The sequence below is a fragment of the Mobula hypostoma genome, chromosome 30, assembly GCF_963921235.1.
Source record: "Mobula hypostoma chromosome 30, sMobHyp1.1, whole genome shotgun sequence".
Taxonomy (NCBI): Eukaryota; Metazoa; Chordata; class Chondrichthyes; order Myliobatiformes; family Myliobatidae; genus Mobula; species Mobula hypostoma.
The window spans coordinates 14,443,976-14,470,058 of record NC_086126.1 but is presented as its reverse complement, the minus strand read 5'-3'; the positions used below and the strand labels follow the sequence as shown (position 1 = coordinate 14,470,058).

The 26,083-nt window shown below is 54.9% G+C and overlaps 1 protein-coding gene across 1 annotated transcript in view; it reads right to left on the bottom strand.

The window, feature by feature from the left end:
- Positions 1 to 8,108: 8,108 nt before the first annotated feature.
- The window catches only part of LOC134339633 (girdin-like), a 93,561-nt gene continuing 75,586 nt past the window's right edge, over positions 8,109 to 26,083 (bottom strand). Inside the window, 10 exon segments of the mRNA XM_063036313.1 lie at positions 8,109 to 8,156; positions 8,159 to 8,202; positions 10,241 to 10,456; positions 12,607 to 12,791; positions 13,693 to 13,785; positions 15,903 to 16,048; positions 16,417 to 16,603; positions 17,246 to 17,389; positions 22,683 to 22,960; positions 25,070 to 25,231. Coding sequence (XP_062892383.1) covers positions 8,109 to 8,156; positions 8,159 to 8,202; positions 10,241 to 10,456; positions 12,607 to 12,791; positions 13,693 to 13,785; positions 15,903 to 16,048; positions 16,417 to 16,603; positions 17,246 to 17,389; positions 22,683 to 22,960; positions 25,070 to 25,231 — 1,503 coding nt within the window.

Here is a 26,083-nt window from a genome sequence, read left to right as displayed (position 1 = left end):
GTGCTTAGCCCACTGCTCTACTCCCTCTATACCCACGACTGTGTGGCTAGGCCCAGCTCAAATGCCTTTTAGAAATTTGTTGACGATGTAACCACTGTTGGCAGAATCTCAGGTGGTGACGAGAGGGCGTACAGGAGCGAGATGCACCAGCTCATTGAGTGGTGTCACAGCAACAACCTTGTACTCATTGTCAGTCAGACCAAAGAGCTGATTGTGGACCCAGAAAGGGTAAGACGAGGGAACATGAACCAATCCTCATAGAGGGATCAGAAGTGGAGAGAGTGAGCAGTTTCAAGTTCCTGGGTGTCAGCCTCCCCGAGGATCTAACTTGGGCCCAACATATCGATGCAACTATAAAGAAGGCAAGACAGCAGCTATATTTCATTAGGAGTTTGAGGAGATTTGGTTTGTTACCCAAAACACTTGAAAACTTCTACAAATCTACTGTGGAAGCATTCTAACTGGCTGCATCACTGTCTGGTGTTGTGGGGGGAGGCGGCGGGCTACCGCACTGGATCGAAGTAAACTGCAGAGAGTTGTAAACTCAGTCAGCTCCCTCATGGGCACCAGCCTCCGTAGTATCCAGGACATCTTCAAGGAGCGGTGCCTCAGAAAGACGGAGTCCATCATTAAGGACCCCCATCACCCGGGACATGCCCTCTTCTCATTGCTACCATCAGGGAGGAGGTACAGGAGCCTGAAGGCACACACTCAGTGATTCAGGAACAGCTTCTTCCCCTCTGCCGTCCGATTTTTGAATGGACACTGAACCCATGAACACTACCTCACTATTTTTTATTTGTTTTTTTGGCACTACCTATTTATTGCTTCCATCGGACAGGAGAGGGTCAACAACGTTAAATTCCTGCGTGTTACTACTTGCGAGGACCTGTCACCCAGCGTGTAGATGTAACTGCGAAGAAAGCACAGCAGTGTCTCTAATTCTTTAGGGCTCTGTGAAGATCCAGCATGACATCTATAACTTCTATAGGTGTGTGGTGGAGAGTGTATTGACTGGCCTGGTATGGAAACACCAATGCGCTTGAACAGAAAATCCTACAGAAGGTAGTGGATTCAGCCCAGTCCATCACGGGTAAAACCCTCCCAACCATTGTGCACATCGACATGAAACGCTGTCGCAGGAAAGCAGCATCCATCATCAGAGATCCCCCACCACCCAGGCCGTGCTCTCTTCTCGCTGCTGCCATCAAGTAGAAGGTACAGGAGCCTCAGGACTCACACCACCAGGTTCAGGAACAGTTACCACCCCTCAACCATCAGGCTCTTGAACAAAAGGGGATAACTACACTCACTTGCCCATCCATTGAGATGTTCCCCAACCAATGATCTCACTTTAAGGACTCTTTATCTCATGCTCTCGTTATTTATTGCTATTTATTTATATTTGCGTTTGCACAGTTTGTTGTCTATAGTTACTATTCCAAACAAGAGAAAATCTCCAATGCTGGAAATCCAGAGCAACACACACTCACACACAGTGCTGGAGGAACTCAGCAGGCCAGGCAGCATCTGTGGACATGAGCAAACAGTTGATGTATTGGGCCGAGATGATGAAACGTCCTGAAATGTCGAATGTTCACTCTTTTCCATAGATGCTGCCTGTGGCCTGCTGATTTCCCCCCAGGTTCTGGTGATAGCAATTGTCCTTTGAACTGCAGACCCACACCTCAAGGTTCAGCTACAGCCTCTCCCCCATGGCCATCAGGTTTGCAACCTGTAAGATCCTAACACTAGATCTAACAATATTTCCCTTGACTGGCACAAACGTTGTTATGTTTATCTTGTCATGCAAATTATGTATAATTTATGCTAATTTATGCACTGTACTATTCTGCGGGGGACTAGTTTTCACAAAATTTATACCCTGAGTGGGAATGCCTGTGAGGATGATAAACTAGAAATTGATTAGCAGAAAGTGGGAAAAGCCTGGGGGAGATCTTCTCCAAGGTTCGCCCCCTTGTCATGCTGGGGAGGCTTGTGAGCTCCTGAGATTCCGAGAGTGCTGCCGTCTAGGGCTTAGCTCCCGGTAGGGTCAGCCGCAGCGGTAAGGTCACGGGGGGAGGTTTCAGACAAAGACTGATCCGACCAAGACTTCAGAGGTGGAGATGTCAGAAGATGATGACGACAGCAGTGAAGGTGAAGGAGGGCTGCCCCCAGTCCATGTCACTGGACTCTTTAGGAGACCATTGTATTCGATCTGAGTTATTACATCACTTAAAACCAGATACCTCAGTGTCCAGCGTCTGGGGTGTGGATTACCCAGGTGGATCAAGAGATGTCGTTCCTGTTCTGCTTCTGTCAGACATCCTTCCCTTAATGGTTCCCATCACCACCCCCGATGTCGGTCCTGTTCCCATCACCGTCTCCGATGTCGGTCCGGTTCCCATCACCGTCCCCGATGTCGGTCCTGTTCCCATTACCGTCTCCGTTATCAGTCCGGTTCCCATCACCGTCTCCGATATCAGTCCGGTTCCCATCACCGTCTCCGATATCAGTCTGGCTCCCATTACCGCTTCAGATGTCAGTCCTGTTCCCATCACCACCCCCGATATCGGTCCTGTTCCCATCACCGTCCCCCGATATCGGTCCGGTTCCCATCACCATCCCCGATATCGGTCCTGTTCCCATCACCATCCCCGATGTCGGTCCTGTTTCCATTCACCGTCTTCGATATCAGTCCGGTTCCCATCACCGTCCCCGATGTCGGTCCAGTTCCCATCACCATCTCCGATGTCGGTCTGGTTCCCATCACCGTCTTCGATATCAGTCCTGTTCCCATCACCGTCTCCGATATCAGTCTAGCTCCCATTACCGCTTCAGATGTCAGTCCGGTTCCCATCACCGTCTCCGATATCGGTCCAGTTCCCATCGCTGTCTCTAATATCAGTCTGGCTCCCATTACCGTTTCAGATGTCAGTCCGGTTCCCATCACCGTCTCCAATATCGTTGCGGTTCCCATCGCCGTCTCCGATATCGGTCTGGCTCCTATCGCTGTCTCTGATATCAGTCTGGCTCCCATTACCATTTCCAATGTCAGTCTGGTTCCCATCATCATCTCCGATATCGGTCTGGTTTCCATTGCCGTCTCTGATATCAGTCTGGCTCCCATTACCGTTTCCAATGTCAGTCTGGTTCCCATCACCATCTCCAATATCGGTCTGGTTCCCATCGCTGTCTCTGATATTGGTCCGGTTCCCATCGCCATCTCTGATATCGGTCCGGTTCCCATTACCGTCTCTGATATCGGTCCAGTTCCCATCGCCATCTCTGATATCGGTCCGGTTCCCATCATCATCTCCGATATCGGTCCGGTTCCCTTTCACCATCTCCGATATCGGTCCAGTTCCCATCGCCGTCTCCGATATCAGTCCGGTTTCCATTCACCGTCTTCAATATCAGTCCGGTTCCCATCACCGTCCCCAATGTCGGTCCGGTTCCCATCACCATCTCCGATATCGGTCCGGTTCCCATCACCGTCTCCGATATCGGTCCGGTTCCCATTACCGTCTTCGATATCAGTCCGGTTCCCATCACCGTCCCTGATGTCGGTCCGGTTCCCATCACTGTCTTCGATATCAGTCCGGTTCCCATTACCGTCTCCGATATCAGTCTGGCTCCCATTACTGTTTCAGATGTCAATCCGGTTCCCATCACCATCTCCGATATCGGTCCAGTTCCCATCGCCGTCTCCGATATCAGTCCGGTTTCCATTCACCGCCTTCGATATCAGTCCGGTTCCCATCACCGTCCCCGATGTCGGTCCGGTTCCCATCACCATCTCCGATATCGGTCCAGTTCCCATCGCCGTCTCCGATATCAGTCCGGTTTCCATTCACCGTCTTCGATATCAGTCCGGTTCCCATCACCGTCTCCGATATCGGTCCGGTTCCCATTACCGTCTCCGATATCAGTCTGGCTCCCATTACCGTTTCAGATGTCAGTCCGGTTCCCATCACCGTCTCCAATATCGGTGCGGTTCCCATCGCCGTCTCCGATATCGGTCCGGCTCCTATCGCTGTCTCTGATATCAGTCTGGCTCCCATTACCCTTTCCAATGTCAGTCTGGTTCCCATCACCATCTCCAATATCGGTCCGGTTCCCATCGCTGTCTCTGATATTGGTCCGGTTCCCATCGCCATCTCTGATATCGGTCCGGTTCCCATCACCATTTCCGATATCGGTCCGGTTCCCATTACCGTCTCTGATATCGGTCCGGTTCCCATCGCCGTCTCTGATATCGGTCCGGTTCCCATCACCATCTCCGATATCGGTCCGGTTCCCATCACCATCTCCGATATCGGTCCAGTTCCCATCGCCGTCTCCGATATCAGTCCGGTTTCCATTCACCGTCTTCGATATCAGTCCGGTTCCCATCACCGTCCCCGATGTCGGTCCGGTTCCCATCACCATCTCCGATATCGGTCCAGTTCCCATCGCTGTCTCCGATATCAGTCCGGTTTCCATTCACCGTCTTCGATATCAGTCCGGTTCCCATCACCGTCTCCGATATCAGTCCGGTTCCCATTACCGTCTTCGATATCAGTCCGGTTCCCATCACCGTCCCCGATGTCGGTCCGGTTCCCATCACTGTCTTCGATATCAGTCCGGTTCCCATTACCGTCTCCGATATCAGTCTGGCTCCCGTTACTGTTTCAGATGTCAATCCAGTTCCCATCACCATCTCCGATATCGGTCCAGTTCCCATCGCCGTTTCCGATATCAGTCCGGTTTCCATTCACCGTCTTCGACATCAGTCCGGTTCTCATCACCGTCTCCGATATCGGTCCGGTTCCCATTACCGTCTTCGATATCAGTCCGGTTCCCATCACCGTCCCCAATGTCGGTCCGGTTCCCATCACTGTCTTCGATATCAGTCCGGTTCCCATTACTGTCTCCGATATCAGTCTGGCTCCCATTACTGTTTCAGATGTCAATCCGGTTCCCATCACCATCTCCGATATCGGTCCGGTTCCCATCACCGTCACCAATATCGGTCCAGTTCCCATCACCGTCTCCGATATCAGTCCAGTTCCCATCGCCGTCTCCGATATCGGTCCGGCTCCCATCGCCGTCTCTGATATCAGTCTGGCTCCCATTACCATTTTCAATGTCAGTCTGGTTCCCATCACCATCTCCGATATCGGTCCGGTTCCCATCGCCGTCTCTGATATCGGTCCGGTTCCCATCACCGTCACCGATATCGGTCTAGTTCCCATTACTGTCTCCGATATCAGTCCGGTTCCATTCACCGTCTCCGTTATCAGTCCAGTTCCCATCACTGTCTCTGATATCAGTCTGGTACCCATCACTGTCTCTGTTATCAGTCCGGTTCCCATCACCGTTCCTGATAACAGTCTGGTTCCCAGTACCATCTCCGATATCAGTCCGGTTCACATCACCGTCTCCGATATCAGTCTGGTTCCCATTACCGTCTCCGATATCAGTCCATTTCCCATCACCGTCCCCGATAACAGTCTGGTTCCCATTACCATCTCTGATATCAGTCCAGTTCCCATCACCGTCTCTGTTATCAGTCCGGTTCCCATAACCATCTCTGTTATCAGTCTGGTTCCCATTACCGTCTCCGATATCAGTCCATTTCCCATCACCGTCCCCGATAACAGTCTGGTTCCCATTACCGTCTCTGATATCAGTCCGGTTCCCATAACCGTCTCTGTTATCAGTCCGGTTCCCATCACCGTCTCCGATATCAGTCTGGTTCCCATCACCGTCTCTGATATCAGTCTGGTTCCCATCACCGTCTCTGATATCAGTCTGGTTTCCATCACCGTCTCTGTTATCAGTCCGGTTCCCATCACCGTCTCCGATATCAGTCTGGTTCCCATCACCGTCTCTGATATCAGTCTGGTTTCCATCACCGTCTCTGTTATCAGTCTGGTTCCCATCACCGTCTCCGATATCAGTCCGGTTCCCATCACCGTCTCCGATATCAGTCTGGTTTCCATCACCGTCTCTGTTATCAGTCCGGTTCTCACTACCGTCTGCCACTAGCATCGTTCCTGTGTATCTCCCTCAAGTCCTCCTTCATCTTCAACCTTCCGCCACCCTCACACCTCGCTCCATCTGCCCCTCAGGCTTGGTCTCTTTGCCTCCGTCTGTCACCCTCCCCCCACCCCCACCCTCTCCCGACTCCTCAACCTTCATCCTGACCTGTCTGTCATCCTCAGCCCCTCCTCAGTCCGCCAATCAGCCCTGGCCCCTGTCTCACCGCTTCCCCTTTCACCCTGATACCTGCCCGTTTCGCCTCTCGCTCGTCGCTCAGACCCTCCATCTGAAACTTCGACACTGCCTTCCCCCACCCCCCCACAGACGCTGCTCGACTGCTCTCAGCACCCCCCAGCAGATCCTTCATAGCTCCAGATTCCAAAGTCTTCCATTTCCTGGGTCTCGATCGGAGGCCGAGTTGGCCAGGTTTAATTCTCCCGCTCTGGATCTGCAATAATGGTCGCAATGGTAGATTTTATTAAAAATAAATATAAGTTAAGTTTCCACGCTGGATTCGAACCGGCGACCCTTGCATGTGCCGGACTGACGACAGGCGGCAAATAACCTCTGCTGTCACAAGGTGAGTTCCGGCTCTCGAAGGGTTAAAGCAGGTAAGGCGCCAGGACGAGGTGTGGTCCCTCACTCCTGAGGTCCTGAGTGACTCAAATCTGTGGAATAACAGGGAACAATCAGGTAATCCTTTCTCACAAACTGACGCACCCTTTCAGTATGAGCCCCTCCCATCCCACAGAGCAGGACGCGAGACGCAGCAGCCTTGATTCTTCCAGATACTGTGGTGTTTCTGCCAGCAGGTAGAACCCGGATGGGAGGTGAGTGCAGAGGGAGGGGAGAGACCTGACTGATACTCACATGCAGCTGGTCTGTGAATGAAGGGGAACACACAGCACGTCGAGGAATGCCTCACTGTCCCTGGGTCTTATCACACACTCCCGGGGTCAGACACAGAGTGAATCTCCCTCCACACCGTCCCATCACACACTCCCGGGGTCAGACACAGAGTGAAACTCCCTCCACACCGTCCCATCACACACTCTCAGGTTCAGGATCAGTGGTGCTGGGGGGTGGGGGGAGGCTGTGTGGACTGGGAGCTCGTGGCCCTCCCCCATGGCACGACGCGGAGGTGACTGTGGAAGGAGTGGGGCTGGAGAGATCTGAGCTGAGCCGGGAGGAGGAAGCTGTTGTGGGAAGTCTGAGTCACAGGAATCAGGGTGAGGAACTGTGTGGTCAGGCCGCTGAACACTGGCAATCACGTGGGTAGGAATGTGGGCCCAGGCATCACGGCAGAGGAAGCACTACAGAGTCTGGTGTGTGTCTGTGAGGGAGAGAGAGGGTGAGGGGAGAGAGAGAGAAAGAGTAAGAGAGAGATAGAGAGATAGAGAGAGAGAGAGAGAAAGAGAGGGGGGGATGGGGAGGGAGGGAGAGAAAGAGGGGGGGAGAGAGAGAGGGGGAAGGAGGGGTCTGAGGGAAGACAGGACGGAGAAAGAGTGGGTGGAGTGAAAGGGTGTGGAAGACCAAGGGGAGAGAGGGAAAGGGCAGAGGACAGAAAAGATGGATGGAGAGAGAAAGGGCAGAGGGACAGAGAGGGCGGACGGAGAAAAAGGGTGGAAGGAGAGTGCCCTTTGGCATTCAGAGATGGCCAAGAACTTGGAGCAAACGAGGGAGAGCCCCGGTGAGGTGGCAGGGATGACGAGGGAACACAGAGGCGGCCTCTGATGTGCGTGTGGTGAGGGGTGGAACCTCGGGGGAGTTGACCGGAACCTGGAAAGGATGAAATAGAATCTGTGACAAAGGGCAGTGGATGGTCAGCATGGAGTCGACGGGCCGAAGGGCCTGTTTCCACCCCCTGGTGGAAATACCCAACAGCTCAGGCAGGGCCTGTGGAGCGGGTAGGAGATGATACTGGGCCGTCCTGTCACGAACAGGGAGGGCTGGCTATCTGAAGTTACTGGAGCTGGTACCGAATTCAGCATCAGACAGCAAATGGAGAGGGAGCCGCCAGTCCGGACCCACGATCCACCCCCCAACGGCGTGAGGGGGAGGAGGACTGACCAAGCGACCGGTCAAACGAAGGACACCCACCTTCCGTGCTGCCTCTGTGCTCGGCCGGCGCCTCGCTGGGGCTCTCTCTCGCCTGCTCCAAGGTCTTGGCTATCTCTGGAAGACAAGGGGCGCTGGTTGGTACCAAAGGCTCGCCACACGAGAAGAATCCCCTCCCCTCCCAAACCTCCAGCCTATTCGGCCCACTCAGCACGTTCTGGCCCTCTGAGAGAACTCCCCCCCACCCTGGGGCCCTGGAATGGTTACTACCTCCTGTCTCTGCCCCGTTATCAACGCAGGCGGTCTGAGGTTCGGGGCTAGGAACAGACCCAATGGGCCGAGTGGCCTAATCCTTCACCTGTGTCTCATGGTTGAGCGATTCTGCAGCTGCTGGAAATCCAGAGCAACACACGCACACTCAAAAATAAATTCTGGAGGAACTCAGCAGGTCAGGCAGCATCCATGAAGAGGAATAAACAGTCGATGTTTTAGGCCGAGACCTTTCTCCAGGACTCTCTCTCTCTCTCTCTGTCTCTCACCCCCTGCTGGAAGCCCTCACCGTGAGGTATCGGACAACCGAGCTCGCAGCCGAGATCTTTGCCGCATCCCGCGTCCCGGAGACTGTAATCTAGTGGAGTTCCTTCATTCGACCCTCCTGCTGCACACAGATCCCCTGGGCCCGGGTTTCTGGTTAGCCAGTGACCCTCTGCTTCCCCCACCCTCTCAGGTCCTGCACCTCCAAGGTGCACCTGCCCCAGACTACAGGCCCCGTGCTCGGGAACCGGCTTCCGGTTCAGAGGTCCGGTCGTCAACCTCACGCCTCGGGGGCCGCCTCACCTGCTGTGCCCCCCTTCCCCGCGACCGGCACGGCTCCTCGAAGGGGCCCTGACGAAGGGCCTCGGCCCAAAGCCTTGGCCCTGAACCCCCTCGCCTGCCCAGTTCCTCCAGCATTTTGTGTGCGTGTTTGCTTTGCTCTGGATTTCCAGCGTCTTGGGGGCTTTCTTTTTTGGGCGCGCTTCTGTCGCAAAACGAGGCGTTTCACGACAAAGGAAGGACAAACCGAGGTAGAACATACAGGGTTAATGGTAAGGCACTGAGGAGTGCAGTGGAACAGAGGGATCTGGGAATACAGATACAAAATTCCCTAAAAGTGGTGTCACAGGTAGATAGGGTCGTAAAGAGAGCTTTTGGTACATTGGCCTTTATTAATCAAAGTATTGAGTATAAGAGCTGGAATGTTATGATGAGGTTGTATAAGGCATTGGTGAGGCCGAATCTGGAGTATTGTGTTCAGTTTTGCTCACCAAATTACAGGAAGGATATAAATAAGGTTGAAAGAGTGCAGAGAAGGTTTACAAGGATGTTGCCGGGACTTGAGAAACTCAGTTACAGAGAAAGGTTGAATAGGTTAGGACTTTATTCCCTGGAGAGTAGAAGAATGAGGGGAGATTTGATAGAGGTATATAAAATTATGATGGGTATAGATAGAGTGAATGCAAGCAGGCTTTTTCCACTGAGGCAAGGGGAGAAAAAAACCAGAGGACATGGGTTAAGGGTGAGGGGGGAAAAGTTTAAAGGGAACATTGGGGGGGGGCTTCTTCACACAGAGAGTGGTGGGAGTGTGGAATGAGCTGCCAGACGAGGTGGTAAATGCGGGTTCTTTTTTAACATTTAAGAATAAATTGGACAGATACATGGATGGGAGGTGTATGGAGGGATATGGTCCGTGTGCAGGTCAGTGGGACTAGGCAGAAAATGGTTCGGCACAGCCAAGAAGGGCCAAAAGGCCTGTTTCTGTGCTGTAGTTTTTCTATGGTTTCTATAGGTCGGTGGTAGTAAACCTGGTTCCAATGCACGGGATGGCAAGAGGGCTGCAGAGAGTTGGAGGCACTCAGCCCGATCCATCAGGGACGCTTTTCAAACGAGAGCCCCACGATATGGCGGCGTTGTTCAGTGAAAACCTTCGGCCTCCTCTCGGGGGTGTGTGCTGGAACGTGGGGAGGGGGCGTACGAAGGGTGCGAGGGGCTTGGTGGGCCTTGGACAGGGTTTAGGATGAGTGCGGGCGAGGGGGCCTCACGTGCGCCGCCATCTTGTGTGTGTGTGTGTGTGGGGGAAGGGTTGCTTCACTCGAGGGGGGCGGCGGCGGTGAGCGACCTTTGCCGTCCAGCGCCGGGTCACTGTCGCGGCTAGCCGTGCTGCTGGTCTCGGCCTCCTCCTCCTCCCAGCCCACCCGCCGCTGGCGGAAGCGGGTGCGCGGGGTGTCCGCTCCGTAGATCCGCGAGCTCAGCTTCCGCCGGGTCCGCACCAGCATCGTCTCCGGCTGCCCGGGGGCTCCTCCCTCCCCCTCCGGGCCCCGCGCGTCCGGGGCGCCTGGGTAAAAACGGAGCGAGAGGTCCCGAGTTAGAACGGAGCGTGGCACAGGCCCTTCGGCCCACAATATCCGTACCGACCACGATGATGATTTAAATTACGTCCTACCTGCCTGCGTATAAACCCCACCCCTCTATTACCCACTAATAACTTCTCAAACGCCTCCATCAGAGCTGTGTTCACCTCCACCCTTACAGCGTAAAACACTCTATGTATAAAAAACTCTAACGCCACACAGCTCCTTTACATATTCTCCCTCTCACCTTGAAGCTGTGCCCTCCAGTACTCCGCACTTTTACCCCAGAGAAAAAGATTCTCTCTTCTCCACTGAACTTTTAACAGGTCTCCGCTCAGCCTCCGATGTTCCGGAGGAAACAATCCGGCCTCTCTCTATAGCTCACGCCCTCTCAGCCAGGGGTCCCGGAGAAACTCTTCTGCACCCGCCCCTGTCTCCGAAATTCCACGCCCTTCCTGGGAGGGGGCGACCAGGGCGGCAGGCAGTACTCCACAGTTTTATACAGGTGCGACTCCCTGAGCTTTACGCTCACTCTCTGGACGAGGGACTGAGTCGGCCAGGCTGACTGCCGGAGCCTCTACAACGGGGACGAGGAGGGGCTTCTTCAGGGTGGTGAGTCTGTGGAATTTGTTGCCTCAGGAGCCTGTGGAGGCCAAATCATCGGGTAGATTTAAAGCAGAGGTTGACAGATTCTTGATCGGTCGGGGCGTGACGGGGTACGGGGGAGAAGGCAGGAGATTGGGGGCCGACAGGGAAAATGGACCGGCCATGATGAAATGGAGCAGACTCGATGGGCCGAATGGCCCAATTCTGCTCCTGTATCTTATGGTCTGATGGAGCCGGGGAGTTTTGGGACTGGAGGAGGGTGTTAAGTTGGGAATTAGGGAATGCTGAAGTATTCCGGGAAGCTGGAAGTCACAGGGAAGGGGAGCAAGGAGAGGGCACGGGGCAAGTGGGTGGGGTTTGGGAAGAAGGGGAGGTCGGTTGTAAAATAGGAGGCACTGGGAATTGGGGAGTTGGTGGAGGGAAGAGGGAGAAGGGGGAAGGGGTAATGTACAGAGACTAGGGCAGCGGGTAATGTGGTGGGGGGGACTAATTGAGGAGGGCACCAATGATGGGGTGTTTGTGGGGGTGGGGAAGAAATAGGTCCATAAGATAAGGAGCAGAATTAGGTCATTCGGCCCATCGAGGCTGCTCCATTTCATCATGGCTGATCCATTTTCCCTCTCAGCCCCCCCAATCTCCTACCTTCAAGAACCTATCAACTTCCATTTTAAATATACCCAGTGACTTGGCCCCCACAATTGTCTGTGGCAATGACTGCCACAAATTCCCCACCCTCTGGCTGAAGAAATTCCTCCTCATCTCCGTTCTGAAGGAATGTCCCTCTATCCTGAGGCTGTGTTCTCTGGTCCTAGACTGCCCCCACTATATCCTCTCCACATCCACTCTACCAAGGCCTTTCAATAGGCTAAAGGATCAACGCTTGATCTCCCAATCCACCTTGTCGTAACCCCTTGCGATCACGGGCACCAGCCTCCGTAGTATCCCGGACATCTTCAAGGAGCAGGGCCTCGAAAAAGTGGCGTCCTTCATTAAGGACCCCCAACACCCAGGACATGCCCTGTTCTCACCAGGGAGGAGGTACAGGAGCCTGAAGACACACACTCAGCGATTCAGGAACAGCTTCTTCCCCTCTGCCATCCGATTTCTGAATGGACATTGAACCCATGAACACTACCTCAATACATTTTTATTTCTGTTTTGGCACTACCTATTTAACTATTTAATATCTATAGATATACTTACTGTAATTCACAGTTTTTCTCTATTATTTCATCGTACTGCTGCCACAAAGTTAACAAACTTCACGACATATGCCGGTGATATTAAACCTGATTCTGACTCTGATCTGCACTTTCCCCGAGCCTCTGCATTGTCGTCTCTACCTTGATGCACTGATCTGTCGGGAAGGCCGGCAGCAGCAAAAGCTTCTGGCCGGATCTCTCGGTAGGCGGCGACACCAGAACCCACCCTGAAGTGCCCCCCCGCTCTTTCTCCCGATCCCGGCGAATGTCTGACCCAACCTCCGACCGCCCTCCCTCAGGCCAGCCCGGTTCGCGGCCCCACTCACCGGCAGGCTGGTCCGATTCGTAGAGGAGGCTGGAATTCTCCAGCTGGGAGAGGTGGACGATGCCCTCGGCCGCGTCGGGGCCGCCGGCCGGCGAGATGAAGTAAGGCCTCAGCTGGTCCTTGCTCACCTCTTTCCGTGGCCTGATCAGCTTCTTCATCTTGTCGGCGATCCAGTTCCCCTTCTTGCTGGGGAGGAAGGGGCGCGGAGCAGGCATCCCGTAATCCAGACACGAGAGTGACTCCCCCTCCCCTTCCCATCCCCTCCGCCACCGCGACTCCCGAGATTCCCCTCAGAGAAACGTCCTGTCCCACTGCCCCGCCCGGAGAACGATGGGGAGCTTAGGAAACTCGGCCCGGCTCAGCAATTCCGCGGAGGGTCCGTTGGGTGCACGGGAGCAGGCCTTTCGGCCCGTCAAGCCTGCACTGACCATCGACGCTAATTCAACACGAGCTCGATTTCACTCTCCCCGCACTCCTGTCACCTTCCTCCCACCCCCCCCGCCAGATCCCACCCCTCACCGCAGCCCACTAACCCACCGACCCTGCCTGTCGTTGGGAGCTGGAAGCAGGTTTAAGGACCCACTCAAGGTCTCTCTGCAAAAATGGACACAAGATCTGACTCCTCAATAATCCTAAAAGTTGGTTTTTATACCAGACACAGACAAAAGCGCGCGCGCACACACACACACACACAAAATCAGACAGACACACACAGACACACAATCAGACAGACACACAATCGGAGACATACAATCAGACAGACACACACAATCAGAGACAGACACACACACAATTAGACACACACAATCAGACATACACACACACACAATAAGAGACAGACATACAATCAGACAGACACAATTAGACACACACAATCAGACAGACACACACACAATTAGACACACACACACAATCAGAGACAGACACACAATCAGACATACATACACACCGGATACACTGACAGACACAGACATTTGCACACTGACATACACACGGGCCACACAGATACATACACACTCACTTACACACAGACACACACACACACACACTCTCACTCACACAGACTGGGACAGGGACACGGTGTTACCTCCTGGGCATGGTAGGCTCCACCACCCTGTACTGATCCATGATCTTCTCCACCAGTTTCTGCTTCTCCCTCCGCAGTTTGTTCAGTTTGTCCCTGCCGAGAGAGAGAGAATGTGAGTACAGAGCGCCTGGACGTTGAGAACGGAGAGGAGCGTGGCAGGGGGGAAGGTGAGGAACTCCGGGGCCTCATTAAGTGCTCTCCGCTCCACAGACGCTGCCTGACCTGCCGACCGTTCCAGATTTTATCTCGGATCTTCAGCATTGGCAGCCCCCACCCCCTGGGGTTCCACCTCGGGCAGAACCCTGCCTGGGCCCTGAATTAACCGAAAAGCCCCACAAGCTGGTGCCGCGGACAATCCTGAAGAAAGAGATTCCTCCTCGCCGGGAGGTACGGGAAGCCCGAGGTCTCACCAGGATCAGGAACACTGGGAGGATCCTGCAATCCGGCTCAACACAAAAAAAAAGGAAGAGAAAACAGCAGGGCCAGTCTGGATGAAGGGTCTCGACCCGAAACGTCAACTGCCCAAACTCAGAAACACTTCCCTACAACCGTCAGGTGCTGGAAGCGATGTGCACAACCCTGACTCTACCTCGACAGAGGAACAGTATGGAACACCTCTTGCCCTCCCATGGACTCCCAATTGTTTTGTTGCTTTTGCCTCAAAGGTCTTTTCTTCCTTTCCACTTGCACGCATAATTTATGCACAGATATGCAGATTTATGCAAAGTGTGCATAATACCTGTAAAATATGCATAATCTCTGCACAATTTATGTTCTACGTGTTGCCTGTACCTTCGTGCCTGTGACGCTCCAAGCGCGTTTTTCATTCTCCCCCTTGTACCTCACCGTCCTTGCACACACGAGGGCAAAGTCGACATGACCCACTTTAGTCAGGACTCCCCCCTCCCCCAACACCAAGACTGTGTCCCAAGTTTGAGAAGCCCCCTCGGGCTGCTTCAGCAAAGTTACCCCTCGTTCCCCGAAACTCTGACGAGTTATATAAGACGTTGGCGGGACAACGCGTGGAGTATTGTGTTCAGCTTTGGCCGCCCTGTCGTAGGAAGGATGCTATTGGACTAGACAGGGTGCAGAAAAGGTGTATTTTATTTATTTATTTGTGTAAAACTGTTTACTTAGAGATACAGCAGGGTGACAGGCCCTTCTGGTTCAACAAGCCCACACCCCCAAGGAGAGGATGCACAGACTAGGGCACCTTTCCCTGGACTTTGGGGCCTGGTTCAGCATGCTGTCTAAAACTTTGACAAACTTCTGTAGATGTGTAGTGGAGAGTGTGTTGACTGGCTGCGTCACGGCTTGGTATGGGAACGCCAACGCCCTTGAACGGAAAATCCTTCAAAAGGAAGTGGATTTGGCCCAGTCCATCACGGGTAAAGCCCTCCCAACCATTGAGCACATCTACATGAAACGCTAATGCAGGAAAGCTGCATCCATCATCAGAGATCCCCACCACCCAGGACTCTCCCTCTTCTCACTGCTGCCATCAGGTAGAAGGTACAGGAGCCTCAGGACTCGCACCACCAGGTTCAGGAACAGTTACCACCCCTCAACCATCAGGCTGCCAAACAAAAGGGGATAACTACACTCACTTGCCCATCCACTGAGATGTTCCCACAACCAATGATCTCATTTTAAGGTCTCTTTATCTCATGTTCTCGTTATTTATTGCTATTTATTTCTATTTGTATCTGCACAGTTTGCTGTCTTCTGCACTCCGGTTGATCTTTCACTGATCCTGTTTACAGTTACTATTCTATAGATTTACTGAGTACGCCCGCAGGAAAATGAATCTCAGGGTTGTATGTGGTGACATGTATGTACTCTGGTAATAAAATTTACTTTGAACTGTGAAATATCACTGGAAGTGAGTCTGTGGGTAGTGGGGTTGGTTCAGAGTTGAGGTGAGTGAAGTTATCCGGGCCGGTTCAGGAGCCCTGATGGTTGTAATTGATTACCCGGTGTGGGAGGAAATCAGAACGTACGGGACAGACCCCCAGGCAGGGACAGTATATAGACACACTCACACACACACACACACTCTCTCACACACACACACACACACACTCACACTGACACACTCTCTCACACACACTCACACACACTCTCTCACACACACTCACACACACACACACACACACACACACAGAAGCACGGACAGTGGCGGAGGTGGGGATCGAACCGGGGTCACTCACGCGTACTGCCGCTGCTCCTCGTGGAACTGGTCCCGGCTCTCCACCGTCCTCTCCAGCAGGGTTCGGTTGTCGTCGGTCAGCGCCTTCACCTGCTGGATCAGCTGACGGTTCTCCTCCTCCAGGTTGGACTTCAACTCGCCCAGGAGCTGCGGGGAGACGGGTGATGAGAGGCCAGTCAGTCCTCCAGGGTCAGGCTGGGGTGGGCCGGCCGCACTCCCCCCCACCGCACCCTTCAACTCGCCCAAGAGCTGCGGGGAGACGGGTGACGGGAGGACAGTCAGTCCTCCAGGGTCAGGGTGGGGCGGGGCGGGGTGGGCCGGCCGCACTCCCCCCTCCACACCCTCAGCGCCCAACGCTGGCCACATTGTACCACTCTGTGTCTGTGTCTGTGTGCGTGTGCGTGTGTGTATGTTCGTGTGTGTGTTAACCCACAAGCCCTGTACAGTCACAGAGCACAGCTGGAGACAGTTCTCTGACCCTGACCCACGCCTCCCCCACCCCGCGGCGGCCGTACCTCGCAGTGGGAGCTGAGCTTGGTCCAGCGCACATCGAGCTGCTGGAACTGCTCCTTCAGGGCCGCCTGCTCCAGGTCGGCCCGCGCCTTCTCCAGCTGCAGTCCGCTCAACTGGCCCTTCACCACCGTGTGCTCGGCCAGCAGCTCCTCCCACTGACGCACGCCGTCTCCGTGTAGCTGGCTCAGCCTGGGGGGAGGTCGCACAGGGTCAGTCAGCGAGGGGGAGACACTGGCGGGGGGGGGGGGTAATCTGGTAGATCATCATGGGAGACACCAGGTAGATCACTGGGGGGGACACTGGGTAGATCACGGGGGGGGGATCTGGTAGGTCACTGGGGAGTCATCAGGTAGATCATCGGGGGGATATCTGGTAGATCACTGGGGAGTCATCGGGGGATCTGGTAGATCACTGGGGGAGTCATCGGGTAGATCATCGGGGGGATATCTGGTAGATCACTGGGGGTGGACACCGGGTGGATCATCGGGGGGTGGGGAGGGAGGGCAAAATCACATCCCAGCACCAAACACATGGTGGAGGTTGTTGAGTGGGAGGGCTCCAAACAGAGTGGAGGTTGGCTGGGGATGTTGAGGGAGGGGTGGTATAGTGACTGCACAGGGCGGAGGGGTATGGGGTGTGAGGAACCCATTGGGGAGGGGTCCATAGAGGGTGGAGGGTTATTGGGTTGGGCGAGGTGTGGGAGATGGTCCTCATGGGGCAGAACATGGTTGGGTGGGAGGTTGGATGGTGTGAGGTGGGCGGGGAGGATATTGGGTGGGGTGAGGTGGACAGGTTGGTGGCGAGGGGGGGTTACCTGGTTGCCCTGGTTACCTGTTGTAATCGTCTTTCAGCTGCTGGTGGGCCAGGCTCAGGCTCTGCTGCTTCCCGGCCTCCAGCTCCAGCGCCTCCTGCTGGCTCCTCAGGCCGGCCTCCAGCTGCTCCAGACGCTCCTTCTCGGCCTGCAGCTGGCTGTACCTGGGGCGCAGGGCGAGCCAGCGTGAGTGGGGTGAGACCCTGGCCAGACCCCCCTGCTCCCTTCCCTCTCCCAGCATCGGGAGCCCTTAACCCAACACCCTGGCCCTGTTCCCAGCCCTAACTCCCCGGGCCCAATCCCAATCCCGACCCCTTGGGCCTTCTCCGAGCTCCAACCCCGGTTATCCCCGGCTCCTGTCCCCACTTCCGGGGTCCACTCCCAACATGGGACCTTATCCCACTTATCCCAACAGCCTGGGTCCCCCGTCCCATGACAGGACCTGCTGCTGACTCCCTCCACCCATCCCAATCCCAGTACCAACCTTCGGGGACCCGGTTTCCGCCCTGGTCTCTTGTTACATAGAACATAGACAGGGCACAGTACAGGCCCTTCGGCCCACAATGTTGCGCCGACCCTCAAACCCTGCCTCCCATATAACCCCCCACCTTAAATTCCTCCATATACCTGTCTAGTAGTCTCTTAAACTTCACTAGTGTATCTGCCTCCACCACTGACTCAGGCAGTGCATTCCACGCACCAACCACTCTCTGAGTAAAAAACCTTCCTCTAATACAGTGGTCCCCAACCACCGGGCCTCAAAGCATGTGCTACCGGGCCGCGAGGAAACGATACGAGTCAGCTGCACCTTTCCTCATTCCCTGTCACGCACTGTTGAACCTGAACGTCGGGTTGCCAACCGTCCCGTATCAGCCGGGACATCCTGTATATTGGGCTAAATTGGTTTGTCCCATATGGGACCGTCCTTGTCCCGTATTTCCCCCGCTAAGGTAGAGCGTTCCGATGAAACCTTTCATGCCGAAATGGCGTGAAGCGAAGAGGCAATTTATATGGGAAAAATTTTTGAGCGTTCCCAGACCCAAAGAATAACCTATCTAATAACACATAAAACCTAAAATAACACTGACATATAGTAAAAGCAGGAATGATATGATAATTGCACAGCCTATATAAAGTAGAAATAATGTATGTACAGCATAGTCAGGAAGATTAAGCCAAAACCGACTTGTGGGAAAAAAATCGGTGTGTACGCGCATGCCCACACAGGTGCCCGCGCAAGGCTTCATGGTCATGGTAATCTTTCTCGGGGTAAACACAAGTGTCCTGTATTTGATTGCTACTTTTGTCCCTTATTTGAGAGGGAGAAAGTTGGCAACCCTAACTGTAAAAGACATGTTGAGATGAGTTTAACCCTACGTGAACACCACCCCCACCAGTTGGCCAGTACGTAAGAATATTTTCAATATTAAACCGGTCCGCCGTGCGAAAAAGGTTGGGGACCCCTGCTCTAATATCCCCCTTGAACTTCCCACCCCTTACCTTAAAGCCATGTCCTCTTGTATTGAGCCGGGGTGCCCTGGGGAAGAGGCGCTGGCTGTCCACTCTATCTATTCCTCTTATTATCTTGTACACCTCTATCATGTCTCCTCTCATCCTCCTTCTCTCCAAAGAGTAAAGCCCTAGCTCCCTTAATCTCTGAAGATAATCCATACTCTCTAAGCCAGGCAGCACCCTGGTAAATCTCCTCTGTACCCTTTCCAACGCTTCCACATCCTTCCTATAGTGAGGCGACCAGAACTGGACACAGCACTCCAAGTTCCTGGACCCTCACCCAATTCTGGATCCCCGTCCTAACACCGCCCACCCTTGGACCAACACGCCCTCCAGCTCGGCGCTCTCTGGCGTCAGGAATGATCTACCTGCTGGGGGAACTCAGCAGGTCGGGCAGTGAGCTCGCAGTACCTTCTGTCCACTGGGAAGGTGGGAGTGGGAGAAGGGAGAAGGGGGAGGGGGGTCCTTGATCATGTTGGCTGCTTTACCGAGGCAGTGAGAAGGGTAGGCAGAGGCCATGGAGGGGGAGCTGGGCCCAGTGAGGACTGACCCAAGCCGAGACATTGACGGCTCCTCGCCCCCACCCGCAGATGCTGCTCGGCCTGCTGAGTCCTTCCGGCAGATTGCACCTCCTCCCTCTGAACCCTCTGCGCTCAGAGTAGGAGCCCCCTCTGACCAACAGCCACCTCGAAGTAAAGAGCGGCCAAACTCCGACCTATGGGGCCGGGGACCGCGAGCTCCCAGGGCTGCCAAGCGTTGGCGTTGGAGCGTCAATTTTACTCATTTTATGTTTAAACGGATGCACTGCGGGAGGCGTTCTTGTCCGGACACGTCGCGGCTTGGTGCGCCCGAGGCGGCCGCCAACGCGCACGAAATGCCAGAAGGATTCAGCAGGCCAGACGGGGAGTAACAGCCCTGACCTGAAACGCCGGCAGCCCCCCGCAGACGCCGCCTGTCCTGCTGAGCTCCCCCGGAAAAATCCGGGCTTTCCCACTGGCCACCCATTTCAACTCGGACGTGCATAAGAAACCCCGGCCTGATCGCGGGACAGTTCACAGCGACCGGTTAACCTGTCAACCGGTACGCCTTTGGGCTGTGGGGGGGGGGAACGTGGTCTCGGGGAGAGAACGCACTGGCATTGGCAGGAATTGAACCCTGGATGGCGGTACTGTAAAGCGTCGTGCTGACCACTACAAAGGCCATAAGGGATAGGAGAATAGTTTCCTCTACTGAGCCGATGAGGCCTCTCTCAGGGTGGAGGACCACCACCTCATATTCCATCTGGGCAGCCTCCAACCTGACGGCAAGAACCTCCATTATTCTAACCCCAGTAACTTTTCCCCTCCCCTTTTCTCTTTATCCAGTCCCCATTCCTGCTCTCCTCTCTCTCTCCCTTTCTCTTCTCCCCTCCACCTTCCCTTTCTCCCACGGTCCACCCTCCCCTCCAATCAGATTCCTCCTTCTTCAGACCTTCACCTCATCCACCAATCATCTCCGGGCTCCTTACTTCACCTCCCACCTGTCCGTCCATCGTTGACGTCGATGAGGACCTCGACACTATTATGATGGTGTGGAGACTAGCGCGTGATTTGGATTTAAGTGAGGGAGAGTTGCCACACTGTCTCTTCCCAATTCCCATCTGGATCCAGTGGCAAGACAGAGTCTAGACGGCTGGAGATGGGACTAGGCGCAGTGGATGACCAGGGCGTCTTCTGTGTCTTGTCCTGCTCTACACGTTCCACGACGCTCGCAGAGACCGCCTTCTTGACCGTTGGACCTTCCATAGGTCTCGTCCGCTCAATCCGCCGGAGTCTGTCTTCACATGCTGGGATACACAACTCCCTATCTCACCGAGGGTTTGAGACCCGTTGGCTACCCTCACCTGGTTTAGTCGGCTTGTCGAAGCCGTTGCCCAGGGTGTGGCCGCTGTCGCATGCAAACAGCTACGGGGAGCCACAGGTGAGAGCTGAGTGCCAGGTGGGGACCAAAGGTGGACTAACCGCCCTGAAAAGGACGCGACATGTCCCCCTACCAGAGGTGCTACCCCTCCCTGACATCCCACATACTCCCACCTACCCCTCACCTGGTCTCACCTGTCCCCTCCCACCCCGCCTTCTTCTCCAGTCCTGATGAAGGGCCTCGGGCTGAAATGTTGACTGTTTATTCCTCTCCACAGATGCTGCCCGACCTGCTGAGTTCCTCCAGCATTTTGTGTGTGAGTTGCTCTAGATTTCCAGCGTCTGCAGAATCTCTTGTGTCTCAACCACAGACCCCAGCCACCGTTCTGCCCTCTCCCATCGGGCAGGAGATACAACAGTCTGAAAGCACAAACCGCCAAGCTCAAGGGCAGCTTCTAACTCGCTGTTATCAGAGTCTTGCACGATGAATTTTCGCACCATCCCTTGGTGAACGTGACAATAGTAAACCAATTTACCCTCTTGCAACGATGAATCCTAAAGCACATTGGGGGTGTGGCGTTAAGAATAAGGCCATAAGATAAAGGAGCAGAATTAGGCCATTTGGCCCATCGAGGCTGCTCCACCGTTTCATCATGGCTGATCCATTTTCCCTCTCAGCCCCCAATCTCCCGCCTTCTCCCCGTATCCCATCATGCCCCGACCAATCAACCTCTGCCTTAAAGATACATAAAAACTTGGCCTGTGGCAAAGAATTCCACAGATTCACAACCCTCTGGCTAAAGAAATTCCTCCTCATCTCCGCTGTAAAAGGACACCCCTGGAAAAAGGGGAATGGTATGCTGGCATTTATAGCGAGAGGATTCGAGTACAGGAGCAGGGAGGTACTACTGCAGTTGTACAAGGCCTTGGTGAGACCACACCTGGAATATTGTGTGCAGTTTTGGTCCCCTAATCTGAGGAAAGACATCCTTGCCATAGAGGGAGTACAAAGAAGGTTCACCAGATTGATTCCTGGGATGGCAGGACTTTCATATGAAGAAAGACTGGATGAACTGGGCTTGTACTCGTTGGAATTTAGAAGATTGAGGGGGGATCTGATTGAAACGTATAAAATCCTAAAGGGATTGGACAGGCTAGATGCAGGAAGATTGTTCCCGATGTTGGGGAAGTCCAGAACGAGGGGTCACAGTTTAAGGATAAAGGGGAAGCCTTTTAGGACCGAGATTAGGAAAAACTTCTTCACACAGAGAGTGGTGAATCTGTGGAATTCTCTGCCACAGCAAACAGTTGAGGCCAGTTCATTGGCTATATTTTGAGAGGGAGTTAGATATGGCCCTTGTGGCTACAGGGATCAGGGGGTATGGAGGGAAGGCTGGGGTGGGGTTCTGAGTTGGATGATCAGACATGATCATAATAAATGGCGGTGCAGGCTCAAAGGGCCGAATGGCCTACTCCTGCACCTATTTTCTATGTTTCTATGTTTCTATTCTGAGGCTGTGTCCTCTGGTCTTAGACTCTCCCACCATAGGAAACATCCTCTCCTCATCCACTCTACTGTGGCCTTTCACTATTCGATAGGTAGCAAAGAGGTCATCCCTCATTCTTCTGAATTCCAGTGAATACAGGCCCAAGGCCTTCAGACTCTCTTCGTGTGATAAGCCGTTCAATCCTGGGATCGTTTTTGTGAACCTCCTTTGAATCCTCTCCAGTTTCAGCACAGCCTTTCTAAGATAAGGGGTCCAAAACTACTCACAACACTCCATCTGAGGCCCCATAAACAACCTGCAGCCAAGACCATCAAACCAAAGTTACACCAATTGGCATTGCTCAACCCCTTAAGGCCATTCAGCCCCTCAACCCTCATTTGATAGCCCTTAGTAACAATGGTGCAGAAGCTGCCTCTGAGCTCTCAGGCTTTTGTATCTTCTGCCTGATGGGGAGAGGGGGAAAAGAGAGTGGGAGGGGTCTTTGATTACGCTGGCTGCCGCAGATCCGCTTCCGGGTTTTGGCTGCCGCTGGGCCCTACCTCGCCTCCAGCTCCTTGTGCTCCAGTTCCAGGGCCTTGTAGCTTCCCTTCAGGGCCACGTGCTTCTTGACGAGGGCCTCGAGCTCGGCCTCCTGGCGCTCATGGAGGATGGCCAGCCGGGCGTGGTCCCTGGTCAGGGCCTCGAGCTGCCCCCTCACCTCCGCGTGCTCCTGGCCCAGCGCCTTGGCCTCCGCCTCCAGCGAGGCCTGGCGGGCCCGTTGCTGGACACCCTCGGCCACCAGCGCCTCGTTCTTCGAGCCCAGCGAGGTGTTCTCCACCTGCAGGAGGGGAGGGCCAAGAGGAGGGGTGAAGAGGGTAGAGGAATGTGAGCGGGAACGAGAAGGGAGGGAGAAGGGGAGAGGAGGGAAGAGAGGAGGTACAAGGGGAGGGAGGGAGGAGGGAGGGGAGGAAGTGAGGGTGGAAGGAGGGAGGGAAGAGGGGAGGAAGTGAGGGTGGAAGGAGGGAGGGAAGAGGGGAGGAAGTGAGGGCGAAGGAGGGAGGGAAGAGGAGAGGTACGAGGGGAGGGGAAGGAGGGAGGAGGGGAGTGGGAGGGAATGGAGGGAGGAGGGAGAAAAGGACATGGGGAGGGAAGTGGGAGAGGGGAAGGGGAGGGAGAAAGGGAGGGGGAAGAGGGTAGGCATGAGGGAGAGGAAGGCAGTGACAGAGGGAAGTGTGAAGGGAAGGAAGGAGGGGAGAGAGGGGGAAGGGAGTCAGGGAGGGGTGAGAAAAAGAGGGAAGAGGGGAAGGAGGGGAGGGAGGGGGAAGTGAGGGGAGGAGGGTGTGGGGAGGGAGGTGGAAGAGAGATGGGGGAGGGAAAGGGAAGAGGGGAGGGAGAAGGTGGGAATGAGGGAAGAGTAGGAGAGGGGTGGGAAGAGGAGGAGTGGAGGGGAGGTGTCAAGGGAGAGAGGGGAGAGATGAGGCAAAGAGAGGGAAGAGGCCCACCCTGCAATTTCACACCCTCCCCCTCCACCCACCCTGCACCACGGGGGGGGGGTGGAGGGGGGCTTTTGAGTGATGCACAGTCCGGTTTGGAAACTGTGGGGTGGGGGCTCACATTGCAAGTGACACAGCGGAGAAGTGGGGGTTGTTCTTCCTCCTTGCTCTATCTCACCCTCCTTTTCCTGAGGCCTCTCCCACCTTTTCCATCTCTCCTTCCTCTTGTTCCACCTGTCTACTTTCTCTTTGCCCCCCCCCCCCCCCCCAGCGACAAGGCCCTGGGGCGATGGGAACGGGACCCGGAGCGATGAGGTGGAGACGTGGGTGCCAGGATGAGCACTGGAGAGAGGAGAGGGGCCCTAGGGTGATGGGACGGTTGACCCAACACTGAGTGACGTGGTGTTGTAGGCCCGAGGGGGAGGGAGGAGGGAAGAGGACGGTTATCCCAGTACTGACTGACCTGTAGCCTGGTGTTGTAGGCCCGAGGGGGAGGGAGGAGGGAAGAGGACGGTTATCCCAGTACTGACTGACCTGTAGCCTGGTGTTGTAGGCCCGAGGGGGAGGGAGGAGGGAAGAGGACGGTTATCCCAGTACTGACTGACCTGTAGCCTGGTGTTGTGGGCCCGAGGGGGAGGGAGGAGGGAAGAGGACGGTTATCCCAGTACTGACTGACCTGTAGCCTGGTGTTGTAGGCCCGAGGGGGAGGGAGGAGGAAGAGGACGGTTATCCCAGTACTGACTGACCTGTAGCCTGGTGTTGTGGGCCCGAGGGGGAGGGAGGAGGGAAGAGGACGGTTATCCCAGTACTGACTGACCTGTAGCCTGGTGTTGTAGGCCCGAGGGGGAGGGAGGAGGGAAGAGGACGGTTATCCCAGTACTGACTGACCTGTAGCTTGGTGTTGTGGGCCCAAGGGGGAGGGAGGAGGGAAGAGGACGGTTATCCCAGTACTGACTGACCTGTAGCTTGGTGTTGTGGGCCCAAGGGGGAGGGAGGAGGGAAGAGGACGGTTATCCCAGTACTGACTGACCTGTAGCTTGGTGTTGTAGGCCCGAGGGGGAGGGAGGAGGAAGAGGACGGTTATCCCAGTACTGACTGACCTGTAGCTTGGTGTTGTAGGCCCGAGGGGGAGGGAGGAGGAAGAGGACGGTTATCCCAGTACTGACTGACCTGTAGCCTGGTGTTGTGGGCCCAAGGGGGAGGGAGGAGGGAAGAGGACGGTTATCCCAGTACTGACTGACCTGTAGCCTGGTGTTGTGGGCCCAAGGGGGAGGGAGGACGGAAGAGGACGGTTATCCCAGTACTGACTGACCTGTAGCCTGGTGTTGTGGGCCCAAGGGGGAGGGAGGAGGGAAGAGGACGGTTATCCCAGTACTGACTGACCTGTAGCCTGGTGTTGTGGGCCCAAGGGGGAGGGAGGACGGAAGAGGACGGTTATCCCAGTACTGACTGACCTGTAGCCTGGTGTTGTGGGCCTGCAGGCTGCCCACCTGCTCCTGCAGCGAGATGCAGTGGTTCTGCAGCGTCAGCGTCTGCGCCTGCAGCCCCTGGACCTGCGACTCCAGCTGGCGGGCCCGGCAGCTCAGGGACCCCTGTTCCGCCAGCAGCGTGGCGTTCTGTAACGGCAGCGCCGGACGTGGTGAGTCAGCGGGTGCCCGTGCTCACACGCACGCAGACAAACGTTCACACACCCATTTTCGTGTACACACACACACAACGTGCACGTCCCTGTACGGACAGACAGACAGACGGTCGAGTCTCAACGGATGCAGACACAGACTAGTGTTCACACGTACCCACACACGTGTGCAAACGTACAACTGTACAAGTTGCGTATTCGGACCCCATTTGTAATCCATGTAGATATTCAAGTTGAAGTTTATCTTCACAATCACACACCCCCACCCCAGGTATAAATGCCGGGAAAATCAGGTTTTTCTTTACAGTGACATCACTGTTTGACAAATTTTAGAAACATAGAAAACCTACACCACAATACAGGCCCTTCGGCCCACATAGCTGTGCCGAACATTTCCTTACCTTAGAACTACCTAGGCTTTATCCATGGCCCTCTAGTTTCCTAAGCTCCATGTAGCCATATGGGTAGTGGTTGGTGGCTCGATATGTCACTACTACAGGGCGTGACGACCCTGCCTTACATGAGTCCCGGGCTCGGCTGGCTCCGGCTGACAGTACCCGGTACGGGCCCCTATCCAGGGTTACGGATCCCACTGCCTTGTGGGGATCTTCGGGAGAAGAGAAGGCTGAGGAGTAAACCCGACACAAATCGGAGTGGAGCCCCTAAGATGGTTGGATGATGTATCACGTCACCTCACGGCAACTCCTGCAGCCAAGCTGATGCCAAATGTACCGCTTCGCTTTCCTTTGGACCACATCCGCGAGGCTGAGAGGGGGATCTTGATACCTGGGCAGCCCAGGATCTCCATATTCATCGCCCCGGTCTGCGC